Source organism: Bubalus kerabau, chromosome 16 (genome assembly GCF_029407905.1).
Source record: "Bubalus kerabau isolate K-KA32 ecotype Philippines breed swamp buffalo chromosome 16, PCC_UOA_SB_1v2, whole genome shotgun sequence".
In the NCBI taxonomy this organism is placed as follows: domain Eukaryota; kingdom Metazoa; phylum Chordata; class Mammalia; order Artiodactyla; family Bovidae; genus Bubalus; species Bubalus kerabau.
In genome coordinates this window covers 4,617,121-4,643,782 of record NC_073639.1, presented here as the reverse complement: position 1 = coordinate 4,643,782, position 26,662 = coordinate 4,617,121, and the positions used below count along the sequence as shown (strand labels likewise).

At 39.4% G+C, this 26,662-nt stretch overlaps 1 protein-coding gene across 5 annotated transcripts in view; it reads right to left on the bottom strand.

The window, feature by feature from the left end:
• KLHL2 (kelch like family member 2) overlaps window positions 1–26,662 on the bottom strand; it is a 164,558-nt gene that overhangs the window by 14,385 nt on the left and 123,511 nt on the right. For all 5 annotated transcript variants that reach the window (XM_055550981.1, XM_055550984.1, XM_055550983.1 and 2 more), the window contains 4 exons: window positions 15,623–15,732; window positions 10,214–10,330; window positions 8,863–9,012; window positions 2,805–2,922 (listed from right to left, as the gene is read on the bottom strand). In XM_055550981.1, coding sequence (XP_055406956.1) covers window positions 2,805–2,922; window positions 8,863–9,012; window positions 10,214–10,330; window positions 15,623–15,732 — 495 coding nt within the window. The remainder of the gene's footprint in view (window positions 1–2,804; window positions 2,923–8,862; window positions 9,013–10,213; window positions 10,331–15,622; window positions 15,733–26,662) is intronic.

Here is a 26,662-nt window from a genome sequence, read left to right as displayed (position 1 = left end):
CCCTGCCCATTACCAAATCCCGGAGTTCACTCAAACTCATGTCCATTGAGTTGGTGATGCCATCCAGCCATCTCATCCTCTGTTGTCCCCTTCTCCTCCTGCCCCAATCCCTCCCAGCATCAGGGTCTTTTCCAATGAGTCAACTCTTTGCATGAGGTGGCCAAAACTTTAAAATTTTGATTTTTAAGGAATCAAAGGAAACCATCACAAACACAATCACAGCAAAGAAAACCATCAACAAAATGAAAAGGCAACCTATGGAATGGGAGAAAACATTTCCAAGTGATGCAACTGACAAGGGGTTAATATCTCAAATATACAAACCACTCATACAAGTCAATACAAAAAGAACAAAAATCAACCCAATCAGAAAATGGGCAGAAGACCTAAACAGACATTTCTCCAAAGATAAATAGATGTCCAAACAGGCACATGAAAAGATGTTCAACATCTGAGATTATCAGAGAAATGCAAATCAAAACCACAGTGAAGTATTACCTCACAGTGGTCAGATGGCTTCATCAAAATATCTACAAATGATAAATGCTGGAAAGGACGTGAAGAAAAGGGAACCTTCCTACGCTATTGGTGGGAATGTAAATTGGTATAGCCACTGTGGAAAATGGTATGGAGTTTTCTTTAAAAAACTAAAAATGCAAACTACAATATGATCCAGCAATCCCCATCCTGGGCATATATCTGGAAAAGATGAAAATTGTGATTTGTAAAGGTACATGCACTCAATGCTCAGAGTAGCACTATTTACAATAGCAAAGACATGGAAACAAACCAAGTGTCCACCAACAGATGATTGGTTTAATGTGTGTTACACATACACTGGAATATTACTCTGTCATAACAAAGAACGAAATACTACCATTTGCAGCAACATGGATGAACCTAGATAATATCATACAGAGGTAAGTCAGAAGACAAATACTATGTGACATCGCATATGTGGAGTCTAAAACATGATACAAACAAATCTACATACAAAACAGACTCACAGACACAGAAAACAAACTTATGGCTACCAAAGGGAAAACGGGGAAAGGAATAAATTAGAAGTGTGGGATTAACACATACATACTACTACACATAAGGTAGATAAGCAACAAGGATTTACTGTATTCAATATCTTGCAATAATGTATAATGGAAAATAGTCTTAAGATAAACATAAGTGAATCATTTTGCTATATACCTGAAACTAACACAATATTGTAAATCAACTATATTTACTTCAATTATAAATACATGCATGCATGCAATGTGAGGTCTTGAAACAGAATAGAAACATTAACACAAAAAATTGTAAAATACAGTAAGCCTGTAGCTTAGGTAATAGTAATATACCAATACTGATTTCTTAAGTTTTGAGAACTATCACAGCTATATAATATATTAATACTACGAATTATACACACAAATAATTTTTAAGTAAGGCTTTTCTATACAAGAAAGAAATCCATAAGTACAAGGACAAAAGTCTGATGGTACAGGAACACATAGAAAGTAATAGTGTTACATGGCAAAAACAACACAAAAATAATGCAAATAAAGTCAAAAGATTAATACAAATAAATATTCACACCACAACTGACAGGAAAAAAGGGCCATTCTCCTTAACATATAAAATCAATAATAAAACAATGGCAAAAATCATGAAACCATGAACTGACCATTTAGAAAGATGTTTAACTTTCCTCAAAATAGAAGTACAAACTAGATGTGAAAGAATTTTTCACCTACCAGCTTGCAAAACTCAAACACTTAATTATAAGGTGTTACAGGGGCTCCCCTGATAGCTCAGTTGGTAAAGAATCCACCTGAAATGCGGGAGATCTGGGTTCAATCCCTGGGTTCGGAAGTCTGGAGAATTCCATGGACTATATACAGTCCATGGGGTTGCAAAGAGTTGGACACGACTGAGTAACTTTCACTTTCATAGGGTATGTAGGGAAATTAGTACCTTCATATTTACTGTTAGTGGAAGTAATAATTAGTATATCTTAAGATACCCTTTTAATAATTATTCCATTTCTAGAGTTTTGTCCAACTTAAATCTATTAGCACACATACATAATGATATATGTATAAGGAATTGCAGCACTGTTCATAAAGAAAGATTAAAAACAATTTTAATGTTCAATTAAAAACTAGTAAAAATTATACTACATCCAGAACCCCTCCTCCCACATACTAGACAGCTATAAAGGAATGAGTTAAATCTATGATCTTATATAACAAGCTCCAGGATGTACTGTTAAAGGACTACCACAACAGAAATGTTCTGTTATGCTTACAACTCATTTTGCTATGGGAGACATGAATTTACAGATCCAGGTTTGAGTCTCAGAAAGAATTCTTAGAAATTGCAAACATCTTTTTCTGATTGCAGTTTTGGCTAAACTAAGGTCCATTTCAACAAATGCTTGAAAAGCAGATGCCTGGAAGAAAGCAACTGTGGCTTATAGCTAAGTTAGAAATTTCTTAGCAATAAGTGTCCCAAGCTAAAGAACTGCTTCTCAATACTTCAACAAAGGTAACCAGGAAAATATCCAGCAAATTGTTAGCTACTCCACCTTACATTAGAATCAGAAAAATAAGTAAATTAAAGAAAGAAGCTGCTAACTCCATCAATGTCTTGTGAGTTGTATGAGGCTCCTGAATAACTGTTTAATCACATAGCTATTTTAATCAAAGTTTTTCCAATAAAGATTCTTCTAGTTAGTAAGATAAGACCTGAGAGGAAACTTCCAATGACCCAGCAATAGGGAAATGATCACAATGCATCATGCTTACCTGCCCTACATCTCCTAGAAGGCAATTCTGCTACTTGGTGCCATCGCTCTTCTTTGAAGTCATAGCATTCCACACTTCGAATAGCCTTTGGTGCTTGGCCCCCAACCACCACCATTAACTGCAAGGGCAGAAGTATAAGCACTTGAACAAATAACTACTGCATACTCAGGGATTTAAAATGTCTTACTGACACAAAGACAATGACATGGAGAGTATTAGGATGAAGATGGTAGGGTGAGCTCGGGGAAAACAACCACCTAATAAACATTTAATAAACATCACCAAGGGGGCACACATATGTTAGAACTACAATTCTATTTTCTAGCACATTTAGTCAAAAATAAGGATATCAGAAACTAAAATAAGTTTCTGATCCTTCAAGCAAAAGCAGTATTTAAGCCAAAAACAGCAGGCAATCAGCACTGGCAAGGCTGCAGTCATAGGGCTTGCTAAAAACTAGATCCCAGCTTTGTAATGACTAGGGATTAGATCTCCACAACCTAGGAGAGCAGACAAAAGTGAAATTTATGTTAGTGGGTAGATGAGGTGAAAAGGACAGTATGGTATTAAAAGAAAGACGGAAGAAGAAGAAAAAAAACTAGTGAAAAAGGAGCACTAATTAAATTTAAATTCACGAGCGAGTACAGATTCCTAGATATCAAGTAAAGAGATCTCCATGGATGTCCCACAAATAAAATAAACAAGAGGCCAGATAATGGAGATACTAGAAATCATAACAAATGAATGAGCAGAGAATAAATGAGGTCAACTCAATTCACCAACTATTTATTAAGTGTCTATCATCTGTGTTTAATCAGAACTGTGCTAAGGTGTTCTACATAAGAAATATAAGACATGGTCTCTATCCCTAAGAGCTTATAGATTTCACTAGGGAGACAAGATTCTAAAGTAGTTCAAGAATAATATACAATTATATATGATTATAGACATTAACTGCTATTCCTGATCAGAAATGTAGCCATAATTTAGTGAAAACTTCCTGGAGCAGGGAGAACCTTTAGAGATAGATGGGATTTAGCAATAGATGTGTTTGTCTTTTAATGAATATAAATAAGCACACTGAGCACTCTTTGGATAGCTGTCAATTCAGAAGAATGTACAAGTCAATGATGTCACAAGTAGAACACTGTAAAGAACGGCAGGGACATTTCAAGCAGAAAGTTAGATAAGCACAGGAAAAAGAATGTTCAAAAGAAACAAAAACTCAAACAGAAGATGGAATGATTCATAGACACAAAAAGGGGAAGTTTGCACCTTGACTGAGCAATGATCTACTTGTACTTAAAACTATAGAAAAGATGGGTACACAGAAATCAAAGTAAGTCCTATTTCCAAAAAGAAGCTTATTCTAGTAATTTACAGGAAAGGAGAAAGAATTTTAAAGGTCTTAAAAAGAAGATCGGATACAGCACAAATATTTAAGTTTTTTCAGACCTGTCATTCCCCTAGTGTTGAATGCAAATAAATAAAATACAGAATTAATGAAGAAAATCTGCATTACCCTTTCTTACTATTCTTAAAGGAAAAAGAGGAGGGGGAAAAGTTGTGAAATCACAGAGATGCAACAGACAGTAAGATCAATCCTGTATCTAGGGATCTATAGAAGATCTATCTGTGCTTAAAGTTTTAAACTCTGCCCAGCAGTTACACAATAGTTAGAAGAGGCTTGGTTAACATCTGATGAAGATCAGTTAAAAAAAAAATCTCTAAAGGGAATACTTTTCAAAAAATCCTTGAGAAACATAATAGTTGAATAGATTTCATGATTTGCAACTATGAATCTTATGATTTCCATGCAACAGTTCACTTCTTGTAGATCAAAATGGGAAGGGAAAATGTGCTACTGATTACAGAGAAAGGTAGTAATATCTGTCCTTTACTCACCCAAGAGAAGTAAAATGGGTTGAGGATTTGGAACTCTGAAAATCAGAGATAACCAGGAAAGGAAGAATGTATAATGGGAAGACGAGAGCAGGGATATTTGTATGAGATCAAGAGACAGTGCTACTACCATCAAAAATGTGTCATGACTCTGACATCCCAATTGTTTGTAACAGACAGCTGGTTTCACATGAGAAACACCATACTTATGCTGCTGGTGCTAAGTTACTTCAGTCGTGTCCGACTCTGTGCGACCCCAGACACGGCAGCCCAGCAGGCTCCCCCGTCCCTGGGATTCTCCAGGCAAGAACACTGGAGTGGGTTGCCATTTCCTTCTCCAATGCATGAAACTGAAAAGTGAAAGTGAAATCGCTCAGTCGTGTCCGACCCTCAGCGACCCCATGGACTGCAGCCTACCAGGCTCCTCCGTCCATAGGATTTTCCAGGCAAGAGTACTGGAGTGGGGTGCCATTGCCTTCTCCGACTTATTATGCTAATATAAAGGAATTGAAAACTATGAAGACATGTGTATGGAAAAGTTAAATATGACATATTTAAGGAAGGTAAGATATAGGGAATTCGTTATACAAAATCAAGTGAGCATTCTGAAATGTAGATCAATTAAACTTTGTTCTTTCATTTTCTTCACCTATTAAATATTAGTTTAGTTTAAATTGCCTCCTGAAATATCAAATTTAGATATCCTGGGTAAAATAAAGAAAAATAGACAGAAATAACATGATAGCATTTACAAAAATACAGATTCCAAATAAAAAAAGAAGCTAACAATAACCTGTGGTGTTATTGTTAACCCTGGTGGTCCAGTGGTTATTGTTAAGCCTTGTCATCCAGTGGTTAAGAATCTTCATTGCAATCCAGGGGATGTGGGTTTGATCCCTGGTCAGGGATCAAACTAAAGTCCCATACGCTGAGAAGCAACTAAGCCCACACAACACAACTACTGACAAACAGTGGAAACAGTGACAGACTTATTTTGGGGGGCTCCAAAATCAATGCAGATACTGACCGCAGCCATGAAATTAAAAGACGCTTGCTCCTTGGAAGAAAAGTTATGACCAACCTCGACAGCATATTAAGAAGCAGAGACTTTGCCAACAAAGGTCTGTCTCGTCAAGGCTATGGTTTTTCCAGTGGTCATATATGTGAGAGTTGGACTATAAAGAAACCTGAGCGCTAAAGAGTTGATGTTTTTGAAATATGTTGGAGAAAACTCTTGAGAGTCCCTTGGACTGCAAGGAGATCCAACCAGTCCACCCTAAAGGAAATCAGTCCTGAATATTCACTGGAAGGACTGATGCTGAAGCTGAAACTCCAATACTTTGGCCACCTGATGCGAACAACTGACTCACGTGAAAAGACCCTGATGCTGTGAAAAATTGAAGGCGGGAGGAGAAGGGGACGACAGAGGATGAGATGGTTAGATGTCATCACTGACTCAATGGAAACTCCGGGAGTTGGTGATGGACAGGGAGGCCTGGCGTGCTGCAGTCCATGGAGTAACAAAGAATCAGACACAACTGAGAGACTGAACTAAACAATAACATATAGTAGCAAAACATACACAGTTTTTCATTATACTGTCCAAATCCATGAGTGCCTTACACAACCCCAAGATAGTTTACTGAAGATACAAAACTAATGTCTGAGTTATAAAAAGATTTATCTTATGCAAATAAGTATGAGTCCACAGAATCAGAGACTAATAAGTCACTGTCATGGTAGAAATATTATCTGTTATTCCAGGACTGCTACCACATTTTGTCTGATGTGTCTTATTGTGATTATAATAAAATGCATCATTACTGTTAATCATGTTGCCTCATTCTTAACTATCTAGTTAGAATTAATCTTGAATATAGACCCTCTAAAATGACAAACAGTGCTATTGTAAAAGCATCCAGTAGAAGCACTTTTCAAAAATATGTGCAGATAAATAAACTTTCAGGAAAGACTATGCAAATACAAAACTAGCAGCAGTATATCTCCCTGCTACCTGTCAGGTCTGCCGCCCTACTCTCTAGTCACCCTGAGAGAGCAGAAGAGAACTTTCATGGATTGGCATACCCACCATGAAATCAAAGCTAAAGAACTGAGAAATCCAAAGTTTAAAACAGTTGGGAGGGCCATCCAAACCCATTGGCAGAGAAGAGCCCAGAGACAGTGTCAACTGAACAGATGATCACAAAAGAGAAAATAATTGACAGGATTTCACCAAGAACTCTTTAGAATGTTTTTAAAAGTAGCATGCTTATTACAGAAATTAGAAGAGAATTAGTTTTCACTCTAAAGGCTAAGGCAAAACTAAAGATGCCAGTTAAGGGAATATACAGGTTAAGAAGAGACCTTTTAAATATATGAAATGTTTAAAAAGTATTAAAGATAAGACAAACCTTTTTGAAGGAAGTTACAAAGACCAGCATAAAAGACATAATAATTCAAATGGGCTAAGGCTATAGATGGCTTTTATAAATCTGTATTTTTTGGTAAGAACAAAAACTGACACCAAACAATATGGACAGATATGAAGTAATGAAGACTTAATAGAGATGACTTCTTATAAAAGGAGGTAAAAGGTATTTGGAAAATGTAAACACTTATAAAATCAGCAGACCCAGATGGCATGCATACTAAGGTATTAAGGGAACTAGCTAATGTACTTACTGAGCCACTTACAATTATTTTTGAAAAATCTTGGAGAACTGAGGAGAGATCAGAAAATTTAAAAACGGCAAATACCAATTTTCAAAATAGGGTAGGAAGTGAGTGCCTTGTAAATATCTTTTAAGTGACAATAATTTTCACTAAAACTTTAGAATATTTTGAGAAAAGCATTCAAATTTCTAGGAGCCTATGAAATGATGAGTAACACACAGAGGGACATTAAAAAAAAATCATGCTAAATTTGAATCTATATGATCCTAGATCTCATCAGATGCTATTTGCCAAATTACTTGTTTTGGTTTAGATAATAAACACAATAATATGGACTGACACTTCCTATAAATGGACTATATTGGTAAGTGGGTATTTCTAATGAGGAATCACCAGGAAGAGTACTGAAGTCCATTTTAAATTAAAATATTTACTAATAATTTAGAAAAAAGGAGGGAGTAGCACATTGGCAAAATATAGTCAATTCTAAATTGAGAACTCTTAAAACAGGGCAAAACAGAAAAACACTACTAATATGGATTTGAAGCAATTAAAATGTAGGCTCAAAAAAAAAAAAAACCCTTGAAAAAATACTAAATAAAAGTATTAAAGTGAAAGAATATAAAAGATATAATTTAATGGAAATATAAAAACAACTAAAGATGATGTAAGAAAACAGTAGACAACAGATTAATTTTAATTTCTTAATCCATCATTGCCCCCAAACACAGGAGAGCTAGAAATCAATACATAAATAAAAGTATTATATTATGTATGGATCATTTTGATCAGACCATACACAAAATGGTGCTTAAAGTGCTGGCCTCCTAGTACTATAAAGATGCACACAGAGCAGAAGAAACTGCAAACAGAAAGACAGAAATGAGGGGTTATTTGTAAAGAAAATTTAATCAGTAAGAAATGAATGGCTTCAACTAAAAAGATAAAGGTAGAATACAAACTTTCACATAGGAAATTTAGGAACACTGGAGATCTGGGAAGACATCTGGGAAATGTACACTGAAATGGCTATGTATGATGTGTGAGTGAACCATCAAACTGTGTACTATTTGTACACAACAGACAATAGGAGGTAACAAAAGAAACAAGCTAGCATCCTTAGTTGTAAGCAATTCTGTGAAACTACTCAGTTTTCACTTATCACCCAAACATGTAGCTTACAAAGAAATCTTTAGATCTACATACTCTGATTATCTTCTCTGCTGTTAACTAGAGCTGAAGAAACTCAGAAGGGATAAATACCAGTGGCCTCTGTTCCAGAAGAGCAGTTTCATGTGGTTTGTAAAGATTAAATGAGTCAAACAACACCCACCCTCCACAGACAAAATCAAAAAAGAGGTTGAATTACATATACTACAATGAATTCCTGGATACATGGAAATTCAGATGAGTAAAATAAATTAAGAGCCTCATTATGGGCCTTTCAGATGAGATAGTAACAGATATGAACAGCAGATCCTACTTTGGGAAGGTTCATGGGTGTCCTCAGTCGGGTCCGGACACTCTTCATTAATATACGCTGCTCTGTTGGTAGCAGATGGTACTTCATAGCTTCAATGAGGTAATCTTTGCAAGCACTGCTGTTCTTCACCAGTGCTTCTTCCTCAACCCTCTGAAAGAAGAAATCAGATTCATCCTATGAGGGGATAGCTAATTCATGATAAAATGACAAAGAAACAAGTAAAGAAGAAGAAAAAAGAATAACTATCTTCTGGTTCAATCTAAAAGTTTCAGAGGCAAGTTTATAAATATCACTAAAAAAATGCTTGACTATCTGGTCTGCAGAGAAAAATATATAAATAATAAAGAGGAACTGCAATGAAAATCATATACTTCAATGTCAGTTATAGAATAATCTTTAGTAGTACTATGTTCATCTATTTGTTATCTTTAAGCCAAATTAAGAAATAGTTTAGGCCAAACAGTAAGAAAAATTAGAAAATTGAGATAATGAGTCCTTCAAGCAGGGGAGGTAATATTATAAAGACAACCTTTTAAAACTTGAAAAAAAAAAAATCCAGTAAAGGGATTTAAAATACTTTATAACAATGTGCCTATACCACAAATAAATCTTGTCCCTCCTATCCCTATCCTCAAGCACAGGATAGGTTTCTTGTTTTCTTTTTTTTTTTTTCTGTTCATTTTCTTAAAGGCGGAGTACCAGTGATTACACATATGACAACAAGTAAACAAGCTTCAAACAATTCTAAAATGTTCAAATCTAATGCTAATAAAGAAATGTTTCTTCATATTGATAAACGGCAAAAACTAACACAACACTGTAAAGCAATTATCCTCCAGTTAAAAACAAATAATTAAAAAAAAAAGTTTCACTGGATGGCTTCAATTATAAATTAAAATGTTGAAATGACCCTAGTATAAAGGAATGCTAATAATAAAACAGTAAATTTAAAATTTTTCAGAGACTACTAAAGATCCATTTATTGCTATTTGTTTCAAATAACCTGGTTTTCTTCAGCTTAGAATTCCATTCTATTCCATTCCATTCACTAATTAGAGGAGGCTATCAGAAGGAAGGCAAGAGATGCAGAAATGACACAGAACTACAGATGTGGTTTCTGCATGTACTCATATCACCACAGACAATGCTTCCACAAGCTCCAGTACTTGCTTATGCAAACCAGATACTGGGGAGAAGCAAACTTTAAGACCGGAAGAGGTAGCAGTTGCCGAGGACATCAGGTATATTTACTGCCCTATGCCCGGTTGCCACTGTGTAATGAGAATATACACACTGTTGCCCCAGGGACATGGTGCTAGTGCATACTTATGTGTCATGCAAATACTTTTACCTGAACTAAATATTCCCGAGGAAGCAAAGGTAACCGTACATGTTCCATCAGCCGAGCCATAAATTCTTGCCTCACATCCTTGTCATGATTCACCCAAGCTATTACTGCTTCAAATACCTTGCAGAGAATATGAGGGAAAGAAAAGTAATGAGTTATGTACCAAGGTATCTGAATAAAATACAAGGAGATTACATTTTATATAATACTCTTGCTAAGACATCCAAGTTTTATCCATGGTTGAAGTTTTTCAAATCATGACTATGCTTTTGCTGTTCAGTTACTCAGTTGTGCCCAATTCTTTGTGACCCCATGGACTGCAGCATGCCAGGCCTCCCTGTTCTTCGCTGTCTCCCCAAGTGTAAGCTGCAGGGGCCAGTCTAGAGGAAGAGGCTCACTGTGGAACCTGTTAAACTTTGCTCAAACTCATGTCCATTGAGTCAGTGATGCCATCCAACCATCTCATTCTCTGTCATCCCCTTCTTCTCCTGCCTTCAATCTTTCCCAGTATCAGGATCTTTCCCAGTGAGTTGGCGCTTCACATCAGGTGGATGGTCAAAATACTGGTGCTTCAGCATCAGTCTTTCCAATGAATATTCAGGGTTGATTTCCTTTAGGATAGAATGGTTTGATCTCCTTGCTCTCCAAGGGACTCTCAAGGCTTCTCCAACACCACAATTAGAAAGCATCATTTCCGCAGTGCTCAGCTTTTCTATGGTCCAACTCTCACATCCATACATGACTACTGGAAAAACCATAGCCTTGACTAGATGGACCTTTGTCAACAAAGTAATGTCTCTGCTTTTTAATATGCTGTCTAGGTTTATCATAGCTTTCCTTCCAAGGAGCAAGCATCTTTTAATTTCATGGTTGCAGTCACTGTCTGTGTGATTTTGGAGCCCAAGAAAATGAAATGTCACTGTTTTCACTTCTTCCCCATCTATTTCCCATGAAATGATGGGAATGGATGCCATGATTTTAGTTTTATGAATGTTGAGTTTTAAGCCAGCTTTTTCACTCTAGCACCACTCTATCCACGCAGCCACTGACAGGGTAAAAGGCAGGAAGGCCAGGGGTCTCCAAACGAAGGAAATAGCCTACAAGTGTCAGACATTTTTATCTCTCTTAAGCGGCAGGAGGAAAAAAACTAGCAATATTTTTTCTTTCTCTATATAAATTTAAAAGGAGGTTTCTCTTAAAATATTGTGTTGCCATAATGATACCTGGTTTCACCTGAAGTTAACTATTCTCAAACCTAGAAATAACCAATGCCTTTTTCTTATGGAGATGTTTGTCTTAAGCTATGGCAATGGCACCCCACTCCAGTACTCTTGCCTGGAAAATCCCATGGATGGAGGAGCCTGGTAGGCTGCAGTCCATGGGGTCGCTAAGAGTCGGACACAACTGAGCGACTTCACTTTCGCTTTTTCACTTTCATGCATTGGAGAAGCAAATGGCAACCCACTCCACTGTTCTTGCCTGGAGAATCCCAGGGGCAGGAGAGCCTGGTGGGTTGACGTCTATGGGGTCACACAGAGTCGGCCACGACTGAAGTGACTTAGCAGCAGCAGCAGCAGCATGCTAATGTACTATGCATTTACCCCCAAACTCTGTCTTCAAGTTGGTTCCCCCTCTTGGCTCAGAACTTACCTGACAAACCAGTATGTTATACTCAGATGTTGTTTCCCTAATCTATGTAAATGAAACTATTTGTATGGTGATCTGCCCTTCTTCAAGATTCAAATTAATCATTTTATGGCCCAGGATGAACCATTTGGTGCCAAGATTATCCCAAAATACATCTTATGGGTGAGGGGCCTGGTGCCATGCTGAGTTTTAAGACATTCCTTTCTTTCATTAACAGACTGCTAGTGACTATATAACATCCAACTGAAGACTAGCTGGGGGGTACTCTTTCTGCCCCCTTGTGATGCCTATGTCAGAAGCTTTCTCTATCTCCTTTATACTTTATTTCCTCTGGGTTTGCAAAATGCTGGACCACATACTTCTAAATAATCTGCAGAAGAGATTAACTTTCTTTCATCATAATAGTAGACTGTATTAAATGTGATATTTAAAATTTTAAAAATCTAAATAAGGACATTAAACATATACCTATGAGAAAGTTAATGAGCTATTAAGAAGATGGTATTTAACCACATAATTTCCTTCAGATTGATGAGAATATAACCCAATAATCTTTAAAGGGTTATAGAAAATGTTTGATGATATGTAAATGAATAACTGGGGAGCAAAAATTAGGTTACTGTACTGCAAGTATAGAGCAAGACACTAAGAATAATCTACACTATAATTAACATGCTTCTTCAATTCATTCAGTCCACAAGTACCTTTACGTGCCAGATGCTAGAGATTAAGAGGGTCTTGCCAATTTTATCTGCTATTTCTTGGTTCTGCTCTCTCTTCTCCACCTCTCTTTCTGCCACCCTACACCAACCAGATCTTACTGCACACTGGTAACTTCAGCATCCTCCCATCTGATCCTCACCCAACTTCTGATCTATTATGCATATCACCATTTTAGAGCTAGTCTCTAAAAATGGTCCCTAGTAAAACCATTTCTCTAGTATCCACACCTTATATAGTAACCTCACACACAGGAATCTAAGTTGGCCCCGAGAAACCAACAGGGAAGGTTGTGGAGGCAGTATTATGGAGTCATATTTGTTCTGGTGTCTTGAAATGCTCCTTTGAGGGGAAGCCAGATGTCCTGTAAGAAGTCTGATTACTGGTGGTGAGATGCCATGAGAGACCCAAGCCAGTTACAAAGAGTAAGTGGGTGGGAGAATACCAGCCAACAATTGGCCCAAGAGCCAGACAAATGAGTGAAGAAACTATCCTGGGTGTTCCAGACACATAAGATGCCATGTGCAAAGGGACTGAAGCCTCAGGTATGTGGTTCCAGTTAGAACCATGCCACCTGTCAAGACAACCCAGCTGAAGCCCCAGGCCCTGTAGAGCAGAGACAAACTGTCCCCATGTGCCCTGGATGAATTCTGCTCGCAGATTGTGAGCCTAGGAAAATGGTCGGTGAGGTTGTTATATAGTAGTATAAAACCAGAATAGTATCCATGACATGTTTGCCGCTAAGTTGCTTCAGTCGTGTCCGACTCTGTGCGACCCCATAGATGGCAGACCACCAGGCTGCCCCCTCCCTGGGATTCTCCAGGCAAGAACACTGGAGTGGGTTGCCATTTCCTTCTCCAATGCATGAAAGTGAAAAGTGAAAGTGAAGTCACTCAGTCATGTCTGACTCTTCGAGACCCCATGGAGCGCAGCCTACCAGGCTCCTCTGCCCATGGGATTTTCCAGGCAAGAGTACTGGAGTGGGTTGCCATCGCCTTCTCCAATGACATATCTACAGAGTAGGTATTATGGCATTCTCCTACTGCTAAGAACTCTTCAGATGCTCTTTATCACCAGAATCAAGTCAATTTTCTTTAACAAGGCTGAGCAAGTATTTTATGTCATCTCCCATCTTGTTTCTAGTCACTGTGCCTACACACACACACTCTGTGCCTACACACACACACACACCGTACCTACACACACTCACACTCCATGCCTGCACACACACACACACACACACACACTCCGTGCCTGCACATACACACACTCCGTGCCTACACACACACACACTCTCCGTGCCTACATACATACACGCACACAATCTGTGCCTACACACACACACATACACTCTCTGTGTCTACACCCACACACACTCTGTGCCTATACACACACACACCACTCTGTGCCTACACATGCACACTCTCTGTGCCTACACACACACACACACACTCTGTGCCCACACACACACACACTCTCTGTGCCTACACACACAAACTCCATAGTGCATGTGCACTATGCTGCTGCTAAGTCGCTCCAGTCGTGTCTGACCCTGTGTGACCCCAGAGATGGCAGCTCACCAGGCTCCCCCATTCCTGGGATTCTCCAGGCAAGAACACTGGAGCGGGTTGCCATTTCCTTCTCCAATGCATGAAAGTGAAAAGTGAAAGTGAAGTCGCTCAGTTGTGTCCGACTCTTCGCAACCCCATGGACTGCAGCCCACCAGGCTCCTCCGTCCATGGGATTTTCCAGGCAAGAGTACTGGAGTGCGGTGCCATTGCCTTCTCCAGTATAGACACTACAGTATAAACTATAAAGATACACTATAAACTCTAATCTTACTAAACCAACCAAATGCAATCAATCTTTCACATCTCTATATTTACATATTCTGTTCCCTCTACCTGGGCTGCCCTTTTCACTCCCACCCATCCTATTTCCCTGGAAAACTCATACTCACTTTAAAAAAACTCGGATCATACACTGGAGTCATGCTAAATGCCAATCTCTATCCAAGGAATGATTACATGCTCCTATTGGATCTTCTACTGCATTCTGTGATCATGTATTACCTCGCTGGTTGTTCTGCTGGTCATAACTAAAGAATTTTATGTTGTCAATCATTTTATATCCAGAATTCCATAGCAATATCTGGTACACAGGAGAAACTCAACACACATCTATTAAACATGAATAGTAGTGTCTTCCTCTCTATTTCTAGGATGTTAAAAGATTATACATTTCACGACATTCATGTATTTTTTCATTTGCTAACTATTATGAGAAATGTGTCTTGACCCCAAGCAGGATGAATATCCTGAGGAAGAGAACTAAAGTTTATACAACAAAGCATATAAAAGAAAAACTAAAGTTTTACTTCTTCCAAACACAGCCTGTGCATAAACTTCCATGCCCTGATTTGCACAAGGTATAAACCCTACCCAAAGAATAAAAGCCACTGAGAAGCTTCTCTCTACACAGATATGAAAGGTGCAGGTGGCTGACAGAGGCGACTTCAAATTTGGAGAGATAGGCTATACAGCCAGACAAAGGAACTGCAGATGGCTCTGTAAGGGGGGCGGGGCGGGGAGAAAATGCAGGGAGAATACTGTGTAAGCTGCAGGGCCCAGTCTAAGGGAAGAAGCTCAGTGTGGAACCAGTTAAACTTTGCCACCTGGGTGTCTTCCAACTCACAAGATGATGAAATCAGTTTGGTTTGAGAATATTATGTTTTAGATCACAATTATTCCAGTATCTATCTAAGCTGTGAGAAGAAATCCAGTTCCCAAAATGTCCTTTGTTTCAGATAGTTTAATGTGTGCAAGCTCTTACTGTGGGGTCCAATACAAAACTTCAGTGTCTAAACAGTTAGGGAAGCTCCTATGGAATGAGAAGACAGTCATTTACACAACCAACAAGTCAGGTAACTGAGTTTCTCAACTTCTAATCAAAGATAACTGGCTGTCACAAAACAAAGCAAAACAAAAAAAAAAAAAAGGAAAAATACTATATCACTGTACACCAGAAAAAGAAAAATACACGTACCTTCTCTTCTGAAGAAATGGTAAGTTTGTCACTTGAGATTAAGCTGCACACTTGTTCAATGCCAAGGTTGAGAAATTCTTCACTGAGCACGACATCTGCAAAATGTTGCTCTGTTTGGAGGTTACAAAGAGAACTGATTCTATTATCATAGTTTCAAACTACTTAGAGAAGAAGAGGTTTTTCTTAATCTAACCTATGAATGAGAAAACCAAGTGCATTTCATAAGTGAGAACTAGTAATTAGTAACAACTCAAACAAACTCAGTGGCAGCCCGGGCAAGAAGGCTGTCTGACTGTACACTCAGATGGACTACTTTTATTTTATTCAGCTCAGTTCAGTTGCTCAGTTGTGTCCGACTCTTTGCTACCCCATGAATCGCAGCACGCCAGGCCTCCCTGTCCATCACCAACTCCTGGACTTCACTCAGACTCAAGTCCATCGAGTCAGTGATGCCATCCAGCCATCTCATCCTCTGTCGTCCCTTTCTCCTCCTGCCCACAATCCCTCCCAGCATCAGAGTCTTTTCCAATTAAGTCAACACTTAGAATAAGGTGGCCAAAGTACTGGAGTTTCAGCTTTAGCATCATTCCTTCCAAAGAAATCCCAGGGCTGATCTCCTTCAGAATGGACTGGTTGGATCTCCTGCAGTCCAAGGGACTCGCAAGAGTCTTCTCCAACATCACAGTTCAAAAGCATCAATTCTTGGGCACTCAACTTTCTTCACAGTCCAACTCTCACATCCATTCATGACCACTGGAAAAACCATAGCCTTGACTAGATGGACCTTTGTTGGCAAAGTAATGTCTCTGCTTTTCAATATGCTATCTAGGTTGGTCATAACTTTCCTTCCAAGGAGTAAGCGTCTTTTAATTTTATGGCTGCAGTCACCATCTGCAGTGATTTCGAAGCCCCCAAAAATAAAGTCTGACACTGTTCCCACTGTTTCCCCATCTATTTCCCATGAAGTGATGGGACCAGATGCCATGATCTTCGTTTTCTGCATGTGGAGCTTTAAGCCAACGTATTGACTCTCCTCTTTCACTTTCATCAAGATGCTTTTGAGTTCCTCTTCACTTTCTGCCATAAGGGTGGTGTCATCTGCATATCTAAGGTTATTGATATTTCTCCCGGAAATCTTGATTCCAGCTTGTGTTTCTTCCAGCCCAGCGTTTCTCATGATGTACTCTGCATAGAAGTTAAATAAGCAGAGTGACAATATACAGCCTTGACGTACTCCTTTTCCTATTTGGAACGAGTCTGTTGTTCCATGTCCAGTTCTAACTGTTGCTTCCTGACCTGCATATAGGTTTCTCAAGAGGCAGGCCAGGTGGTCTGGTATTCCCATCTCTTTCATAATTCTCCACAGTTTATTGTGAACCACACAGTCAAAGGCTTTGGCATAATCAAGAAAGCAGAAATAGACGTTTTTCTGGAACTCTCTTGCTTTTTTCCATGATCCAGCGGATGTTGGCAATTTGATCTCTGGTTCCTCTGCCTTTTCTAAAACCAGCTTGAACATCTGCAAGTTCATGGTTGCTGAAGCCTGGCTTGGAAAATTTTGAGCATTACTTTACTAGCATTTGAGATGAGTGCAATTGTGCAGTAGTTTGAGCATTCTTTGGCATTGCCTTTCCTTGGGATTGGAATGAAAACTGACCTTTTCCAGTCCTGTTGCCACTAGGGAGTATTTTAGAGTTAAACATCTATTCCTTATGTGTTAATAAGACTATCAGTATTGAAATTTGTAAAACCTTTTGTAAAATCAGATGAACGGCATGATGTATTAACACATTTGAATGTATTATGTAAAATATCAGAGGGCTTTAGAACATAATGATGTAAGGAGAGCAAGCTGCTTTATTTAAAAACTAAAGACTAAACTAAACAAACACATCTTAAAAGCTGATCAGTCTGAATATAAGACCATTATTTAAAAAAACAGAATTGGTTTATGATATAGATAGCTCTGGGCTATCCTGGTGACTCAGATGGTAAAGAGTCTGACTGCAATGCAAGGGACCCAGGTTAGATCCCAGGGTCGGGAAGATCCCCTGGAGGAGAGCATGGAAACCCATTGCAGTATTCTTGCCTGGAGAATCCCATGGACAAAGGAGCCTGGCCGGCTATAGTCTATGGGGTTGAAAGAGTCAGATAAAATGGAGTGACTGTCCCTTGGACTGCAAGCAGATCCAACCAGTCCATTCTGAAGGAGATCAGCCCTGGGATTTCTTTGGAAGGAATGATGCTAAAGCTAAAACTCCAGTACTTTGGCCACCTCACGTGAAGAGTTGACTCATTGGAAAAGACTCTGATGCTGGGAGGGATTGTGGGCAGGAGGAGAAGGGGACGACAGAGGATGAGATGGCTGGATGGCATCACTGACTCGATGGACATGAGTCTGAGTGAAGTCCGGGAGTTGGTGATGGACAGGGAGGCCTGGCGTGCTGCGATTCATGGGGTCGCAAAGAGTCGGACACGACTGAGCGACTGAACTGAACTGAACACTTTAACTTTCATAGATAGCTCTGAATACTATGTAACCAACTTATTTGGGGATCAAGTTATATACTATTTTATACCCTCACCTCCCTTCCAGAAACCAGTGAGATTAACAATTCTTTAAAAAACAAACAAACAAACAAAAAACCCCAAACAAAAAAACATCTTTCTTTGATTTCACAAATATACTCATTCCTCCAAAGGGGAAGAGAGGACTATTAGCACAACCAGTAACTTAAAATCTTAAAATAAATAAATAATTATTTACAAAGTATCCTTTCCTCCACACCCAGCTCTCATTTTAAAGTGTGAACTCACAAGGAAATGTGGTTTTTTAAATCCCAGCTCTGCCATGTGTGCTAGCTTGTAAAACCCTGGGCATGTTTTGTAATTTCTTTAAGTCTTGGCTTCCTCAACTATAAAATGGGGATAATAAAAATACTTTACATAAGAAAGAATGCTGTGAGAATTAAATACCTTAATAGCTTATAAATAAGCATCTATAAAAGAAATGGCAACCCACTCCAGTATTCTTGCCTGGAAAATTCCATGGACAGAGGAGCCTGGCTGGGCTACATACAGTCAAAGGGATCGCAAAGAGTCAGATAACAACTGAGCATGCACACACACACACATGGTAAATGGTAAAGATCCAATAATTCAGCTCCTACTGTATTGTGATACCTATGTTCTAAAGCAAAAATCTGCCAAGAATTGTAGGTATTTTCTAGGTCTTTACAATTAATTGTATTCTACTAGCAATTTATTTCAAAGGTTTTTTTAAAAAAGATTCAAGTACATGTTTTAACATACCATAAAAATGAATAGTTGGCTTCTCTTGTAGAAAACACAGGGCAACCATGTCCCCAAGACTGAAGACATCAAAAGGAGAATACAGGGAAGTGACATTGATTGGAGCAGAGACTCACAAGTGGAAACCATATGGGAACTGGTGCAAGTGTAGGAAAATCTCAGTGTGGAAATTTAAGCGTTAAAAACACCATGGGGACCCAGTCACAGGGGGATTCTACAATACTGGGAAATTTCCTCCAGAAGCTCAAACGTTTCCACAGTAAATATGAGACAAGAACCCCCGGTAGCTTCTGTAGGGAGAGGAGAAATGAAACAATTTTGAAATACCCAATGTACTGTGTTCTTAATGTTACTGAATTGCTAAGTCTGTGTGTCTGATGCACAGAGACACCTATCAAGACTAAAACATTAAGAGTTTGGAACAAAGAACGGTTTATCACAGATTCATACAGGGAGATGGGTGGCTCACACCCTAAGAACCACAAAGTTACTGAAAGCTTTTAGCAAGCCCCTTTAAAAGCAAAAACTGAGGGATGAGTAGTTAGTTGTTGCAAACTTCTTGGTGTCAGATCCTTTGCTCTTGAGGTCAGGTCATGGTCCGGTAACAATTTTCCTGTAAATCTCTACCGAACGAATGTTATTTGTTTACTGTTAACAGAATAATGTTACTCTGTCCTGACGAGAGCAAAGTCCCAAGGCACAACTTTCACCCTACGAGGTCCCAATCATGGCTAAGAGGAGGCAGAGCTCAGCTACAGCTCCTCAGGGCCAGGTTCCCCACTCTCTGCCCACCTGTCACCCCTGAGGAAGCCGGGCATCCAACCCATCTGGCCCTCAGTGTCCTCAGGCTGCCCAAGTAGGGGAGACCAGGTCTCACAGGCTGTGACCCAGACAAACGGACACTGCTATTAGGTCACAGACGGGTTCACTGCTGCCTCAAGGCCTGGGCCTCGGCGTGGAGGGGCTGAGTGAGGGCTCTGGCCCTGCAGGACAGAGTGTCCAGCTTGCTCCCTGGGCCCACCTGCTCACTCATTGGCCCAAGGCTGGGTAAGCTAGAGGGCCTCCAGGAGAAGGCCTGAATCTGCCTCTTACCTCACTCTCCACCTGATGGCCACAACACCACTGACCCTGGCTGAATCGCTTCCCTAATGGTCCCTCATTGACAGTTCCTTGTGGGCAGGGCCCACTGTGCTGCTGACCAATAGCTGGGCAGGACAGTTGGTTGCTTGGGGTGGGGAGGGGGCAGTGAGGTGGCACCAACCAATGGCTGAGTAAGACCTGTTGCCTAGTAACAGGGTGGGGAATAATGACAACAGCAATGGCTGCCTGCTAAGGCCTGTGCTCATTCTGATCTGTTACATTAACAAGATCTGCCCTCAGGAGAATCCAGTTAACCAGAGCCTAACTGACTGAAGTTAGAGAAACACCCAACTCCAGCCCACTCTGCCCAACCAGTTCCACCTAGGAGGGAGAAAGAAACCAGAGAAACACTTGTGAAGCTCAGTCCAGAGCCAAAAGCTCACTAACAAACCCTTCTAGTCATATATAGAAGGGTTCTTTCCCCACATCTCACTGCCAGATCTCTAAAGGCCTGTTTATAGCAGTTCACTGGGTACATCACAAATGGCTATCAAGAATTATGAGGCATTCCAAAAGGCAAAAGACACAACTTGAAGAGACAGACCAAGCATCGGAACCAGATATGGCAGGGATGCTGCATTTATCAAACTGGGAACTTAAAACACAATTTAACAACTATGATAAATTCAGGGTTTCCCTGGTGGCTCAGATGGTAAAGAGTCTGCCTGCAATTCAAGAGACCTGGGTTCAGTCCCTGGGTTGGGAAGATCACCTGGAGAAGGAAATGGCAACCTACTCTAGTATTCTTGCCTGGACAATTCCATGGACAGAGGAACCTGGTGAGCTACAGTCCATGTAGTCTCAAGAGTTGGACACGACTGAGTGACTAACACTTTAACTTTCACTATCATGATAAATATGCTCAGGGCTCTACTGGATAAAGTAGACAGCATGAAAGAATAGATGTGTAATGTAAACAGAGAGAGGGAAATGTCTAAGAAAAAAAATCAAAAAGAAATGCTAGAAAACAAAAACACTGTAAGAAAAATGAAGAATGTCCTTGATGAGCTTATCAGCAGACTAGACAGGGCTGAGAAAAGAACCTCTGCCTTTGAGGATAATGGTGGATACATGTCATTATACATTGTCAAAACTCACAGAATATACAACACAAAGAGCAAACCATAATAAATACTATGGTCTTCAGTTAATAATAATGTATCAGTACTGGCTCAGAATCTATAACAAATACACCACACTAATGTAAGATGTTGAAAATAGCAGAGGCTGTAAGAAGAGAGAGCACACAGGAAGAACTCTGCTCTGCCCCTCTTTTTGTCTATAAGCCTACAACTGCTCTAACAAACAAATTTTACTGAAAAAAGAGTGCACTAATAAAGAAAAACAGAAATGTATACTTTGTAACTGAATCTGTAATAAATCAAGTCAATGGAAGAAAGTAAAATTGGTATTTGAAAGACTACAAACTAAAGATTAAACTTAAATACCCAATTTTAAGAGATACCTAGTCTTTATAGCATATTACTTCACAACAGTACTTCAACACCTAGCATGAAATATTTAATATGATTAAAGATTTTAATAAACCATCATGATTAATTACAAAGATCATTTCTACACCTAAAATAAAATCCTAATTTTCATGATCTCAAAAGAAATTGACACAAAAAAATTACTTCAGAAGTGTTTATACTTTCTTTTTAAAGAAATACGGAAAACCTTTTTTCAGTGGTTGGATCTGTGTTTCAAAGAAAAAAAAAGCACAAAGAGATCCTTTGTATTTAAAGTTCCCAAATAAATTCATTTTAGCAAAAATCTGGCATATAGCATATAAACTTTAAAATGCTTGTGATAACAAATTTGAAGTTCAAAGATAAATGTGTAACAGCTACTGAATAAAAGACAAGTGAATATAAACTTCTTTACTTCCTAATCATAAAATATTTCACTTCCAAATACAGGTCTGCAGTGATTTTACACTAAGTTCCTTTTATAATTTTAAAATCTGAATCAAAGAAAGAGGTTACCTCTACATACTTTTCACATGGGAAAAAATCCCTAATGAAAGTGAAAGTGAAGTTGCTCAGTCGTGTCCAACTCTTTGTGACCCCATGGATTGTAGTCTATCAGGCTCCTCCGTCCATGGGATTTTCCAGGCAAGAGTGCTGGAGTGGATTGCCATTTGCTTCTCCGGGGATCTTCCAGACCCAGAAATCAAACCTGGGTCTCCCACATTGCAGGCAGACGCTTTACTGTCTGAGCCACCATGGGAAAAAAATCCCTAATAGTAACAAATATATTACTTTTCCAAATCATGACTGTATGGGTTACTCTAGCCTCTGCCTCACCAATCAAAACAATGGACTTGCTAAAAAATAAACTGGGTGACTTTTTAAAAATAAATAACTATTCATTAATAAATTTTGAAGCAAGGGCATTAGTAGCCTATCCAAAGTCAAGTTTGGGCTCTAAATTCATCATGTACTCTTCATTAGTAGCACCCAAGACAGTCTGGTCATAGTGAAGAGTTCTGACAAAATGTGGTCCACTGGAGAAGGAAATGGCAGCCCAGTCTAACATTCTTACATCGAGAACCCCATGGACACTATGAAAAGGCAAAAAGATATTTCAACGCAATATGAGTCTCCCCACCCCAGTTGGAAGGTGTCCAATATGCCACTGGAGGGCTTCCCTGGTGGCTCAGAGGGTAAAGCAACTGCCTGCAATGTGGGAGACCCGGGTTCAATCCCTGGGTCGGGAAGTTCCCCTGGAGAAAGAAATGGCAACCCACTCTAGTATTCTTGCCTGGAGAATCCTATGGATGGAAGAGCCTGATGGGCTACAGTCCATGGGGTCACAAAGAGTTGGACACGACTGAGCGAGCTCACTTCACTTCACTTCAAGTAAGAATGAAGTGGCTAGGCCAAAGCAGAAACAACAGTCAGTTGTGGATGTATCTGGTGGTGAAAGTAAAGTCTGATGTCATAAAGAACAAAACTGCATAAGAACCTGGAATGTTAGGTCCATGAATCATGGTAAATTGGCTGTGGTCAAGCAGGAGACGAATGAACATCAACATCTCAGGAATCAGTGAATTAAGGACAGGAATGGGCAACTTTTATAATAATTCAGATGACTATTATATCTATTATTGGGGGTAAGAATCTCTTAGAAGAAATGGAGTAGCCCTCATAGTCAACAAGAGTCAGAAAGGCAGTACTTGGCTGCAACCCCCGTTTGCAAGGCAAACCATTCAACAATACAGTGTGTATTAAGCCACTTCAGTCATGTCTTTTCGATGCTATGAACTATACCCTGCCAGGCTCCTCTGTCCATAGTATTCTCTAGGCAAGAATACTGGAATGGGTCTATGCCCTAACCACTGATGCCAGAGAAGCTGAAGCTGATCGGTTTTATGAAGACCTACAACACATACTAGAACACCAAAAAACATTCATCAAAAGATTCCTACAAAAGTAGGAAGTTAAGAGATACCCACAACATGCAAGTTTGGCCTCGGAGTACAAAATTAAGCAGCGCAAAGGCTAACAGAGTTCTGTCAAGAGAACACACTGGTCATAGTAAACAACCTTTTTGAACAACCAAAGAGATGACTCTACACATGGACATCACCAGATGGACATCACCAGATGGTCAATACTGCAATCAGACTGATCATGTTCTTTGCTGCCAAAGATGGAGAAGCTCAGCAAAAAGCTGACTGTGGCTCAGATCATGAGCTCCTTATTGCAAAATTCAGGCCTAAATTGAAGAAAGCAAGGAAAACCATCAGGGCATTCAGGTAGGAGCTAAGTCAAATCCCCTATGATTATACAGTGGAGGTGACAAACAGATTCAAGGGACTATATGGGACAGACAGAGTGCCTGAAGACCTATGCATAGAGGTTCATGACACTGTACAGGAGGCGGCGACCAAAGAAAAAGATATGCAAGAAGGCAGAGTGGATGTCTGAGGAGGCTCTACAAATAGCTGAGAAAAAAGAAGTGAAAGGCAAGGGAGAAGGGGAAAGAAAAGAAGTGAAAAGCAAAGGAGAAGGGGAAAGATATACCCAAATGAACAGAGAGTTCCAGAGAACAGCAAGAAGAGATAAGAAGGCCTTTTTAAATAAACAGAGCAAAAAATAGACGAAAACAATTGAATGGGAAGACTGGAGATCTCTTCAAGAAAATTGGAGATATCAAAGGAACATTTCATGCAAGGATGTGCACAATAAAGGACAGAAATGGAAAGGATATTAACAGAAGCAGAAGCGATTAAGAAGAGGTGGCAAGAATACACAGATGAACTATACAAGAAATGAGCTGGATAACCACAATGCTGTGGTCACTCACCTAGAGCTGGACATCTTGGAATGTGAAGTCATAGGCCTCAGAAAGCTTTACTATGAACAAAGCTAGTGGAGGTGATGGAATTCTAGCTGAGCTATTAAAATTCCTAAAAGAAGATGCAGTTAAAGGGCTGCACTCAATATCCTAGCAAATTTGGAAAATGTAGCAGTGGCTACAGGACTGGAAAAGGTCAGTTTTCATTCCAATCTTAAAGAAGGGCAATGCTAAAGACTGTTCCAACTGCCATACAATTGTGCTCTGTTGGGAGGCGCATTAGGCATTACTGACAAAATGGAGGCACAGTCCCCAGCCCCCTCTCCTCATTCTGCAGGCACAGATCCCGGGATGAAGGAGTTAGGCCTTGTAATTTTGACTTGTCTTTTCCTCTCCTCGGCTGAGTTGACTGAAAAGGAATACTAAGGTGCTTATTGTTCTTGAGAGGAGCATGAGAAGGCACAAAGCCTTCTGCAGCATTGCTCAGAAAATAATTCATAAAGTTAATCATTGACATTTGTTTAAGGACTTTTACAAGAGAGTGTTCCAGGATGAGCACATAGGCCATAGCTTGAGGCCATGGGAGGGATTACTATCTGAAGCTTATTTGTGAGGAAAATGTTTATGGCAAAGGAGTTGACTGAATTTAGGGCTTAGAAATAATTAAAATAGTTAGAAGTTAAAGATTTAAGGAATGTTGTAAAGTTAGCATATTTTACTATAGCTTATAGAAGTTAGGAATTTTTAGAGACACTATAGCTAGAAGCCTTTTTTAAGAGATAGTGAGCTCAGGATGTTAGGGGCGAACAGGACTTAGGAAGATAAGTAGTAAACTGAGGAATGTAGCATGAGTTACAATGTAATCACAAGTTAACTATAGGACACATTAGAAGCTGTAGATAATAGATGATAAGGCTGATTCCCAGAGAATCACTGAAGCAGGAACTCTGAAGAGCAACAGTGATTTATGGAGATAATAAATCTGGGAGAGGGGGAACTGAAAATGTCAAACCTCTGGCCTAAAGTTTTTGTAAAAGTATAAAAGAGAATCTTAAACTTGAAATAAGCAGGCAGTCCATAGAAAAATGAGAGGCTGTCTCATCGCCGACACCATTAATCTTTTCAGGTTGAATCCCTGGCTGCTGGAGTTGGACTCCGGCAGTGCTCATTTCAGATGCTAGCACGATTATGCTCAAAATCCTTCAAGCTAGGCTTCAGCAGTATGCAAACCCAGAACTTCCACATGTTTGGAAGTTCTGGAAGCAGGGTTTGGAAGAAACAGAGGGATGAGAGATCAAATTGACAACATTCATTTGATCATGGAGAAAGTAAGAGAATTCCAGAAAAAACATCTACCTCTGCTTCATTGACTACACTAAAGCCTTTGACTGTGTGGATCACAACAAACTATGGAAAATTCTTAAAGAGATGGGAATACCAGACCACCTGACCTGTCTCCTGAGAAACCTGTATGCGAGTCAAGAAGCAACAGTTAGGACTAGACATGGAACAGTGGACTTGTTCAAAATTGGGAAAGGAGAATGACAAGACTGTATATCATCACCTTGCTTATTTAACTTATATGCAGAGTACATCATGAAAAGCTGCAGGTTGGATGAATCACAAACTGGAATCAAGACTGCCAGGAGAAACATCAAAAACTTCAACATGCAGAGGATATCAATCTAATGACAAAAAGTGAAGAGGAACTAAAGAGCTTCTTGATGAGAGTGAAAGAGGAGAGTGAAAAGCCAGCTTAAAACTCAACATTCAAAAAATGAAGATCATGGCATTGGTCCCATCACTTCATGGCAAGAGAATGGAAAAAAGTGGAAATAGTGACAGATTTTATTTTCTTGGACTCCAAAATCACTGTGAACAGTGACTACAGCCAAGAAATTAAAAGATGCTTGTCCCTTGGAAAGAAAGCTATGACAAACCTAGGAGTGTATTAAAAGGCAGAGACATTACTTTACCAACAAATGTCTGTATAGTCAAAGCTATGGTTTTTCCAGTAGTCATGAAGAGATGTGAGTTGAACCGTAAAGGATGAGCACCAAAGAATTGATGCTTTTGAATTGTGGTTTTGGAGATGATTCTTGAGAGTCCCTTGGACTGCAAGGAGGTCAAACCAGTCAATTCTAAAGGAAATCAACCCTGAATATTCATTGGAAGAACTGATGCTAAAGCTGAAGCTCCAATACTCTGGCCACCAGATGCAAAGAGCTGACTCACTGGAAAAGATTCTGATGCTGGGAAAGATCAAAGGCAAGAGGAGAAGAG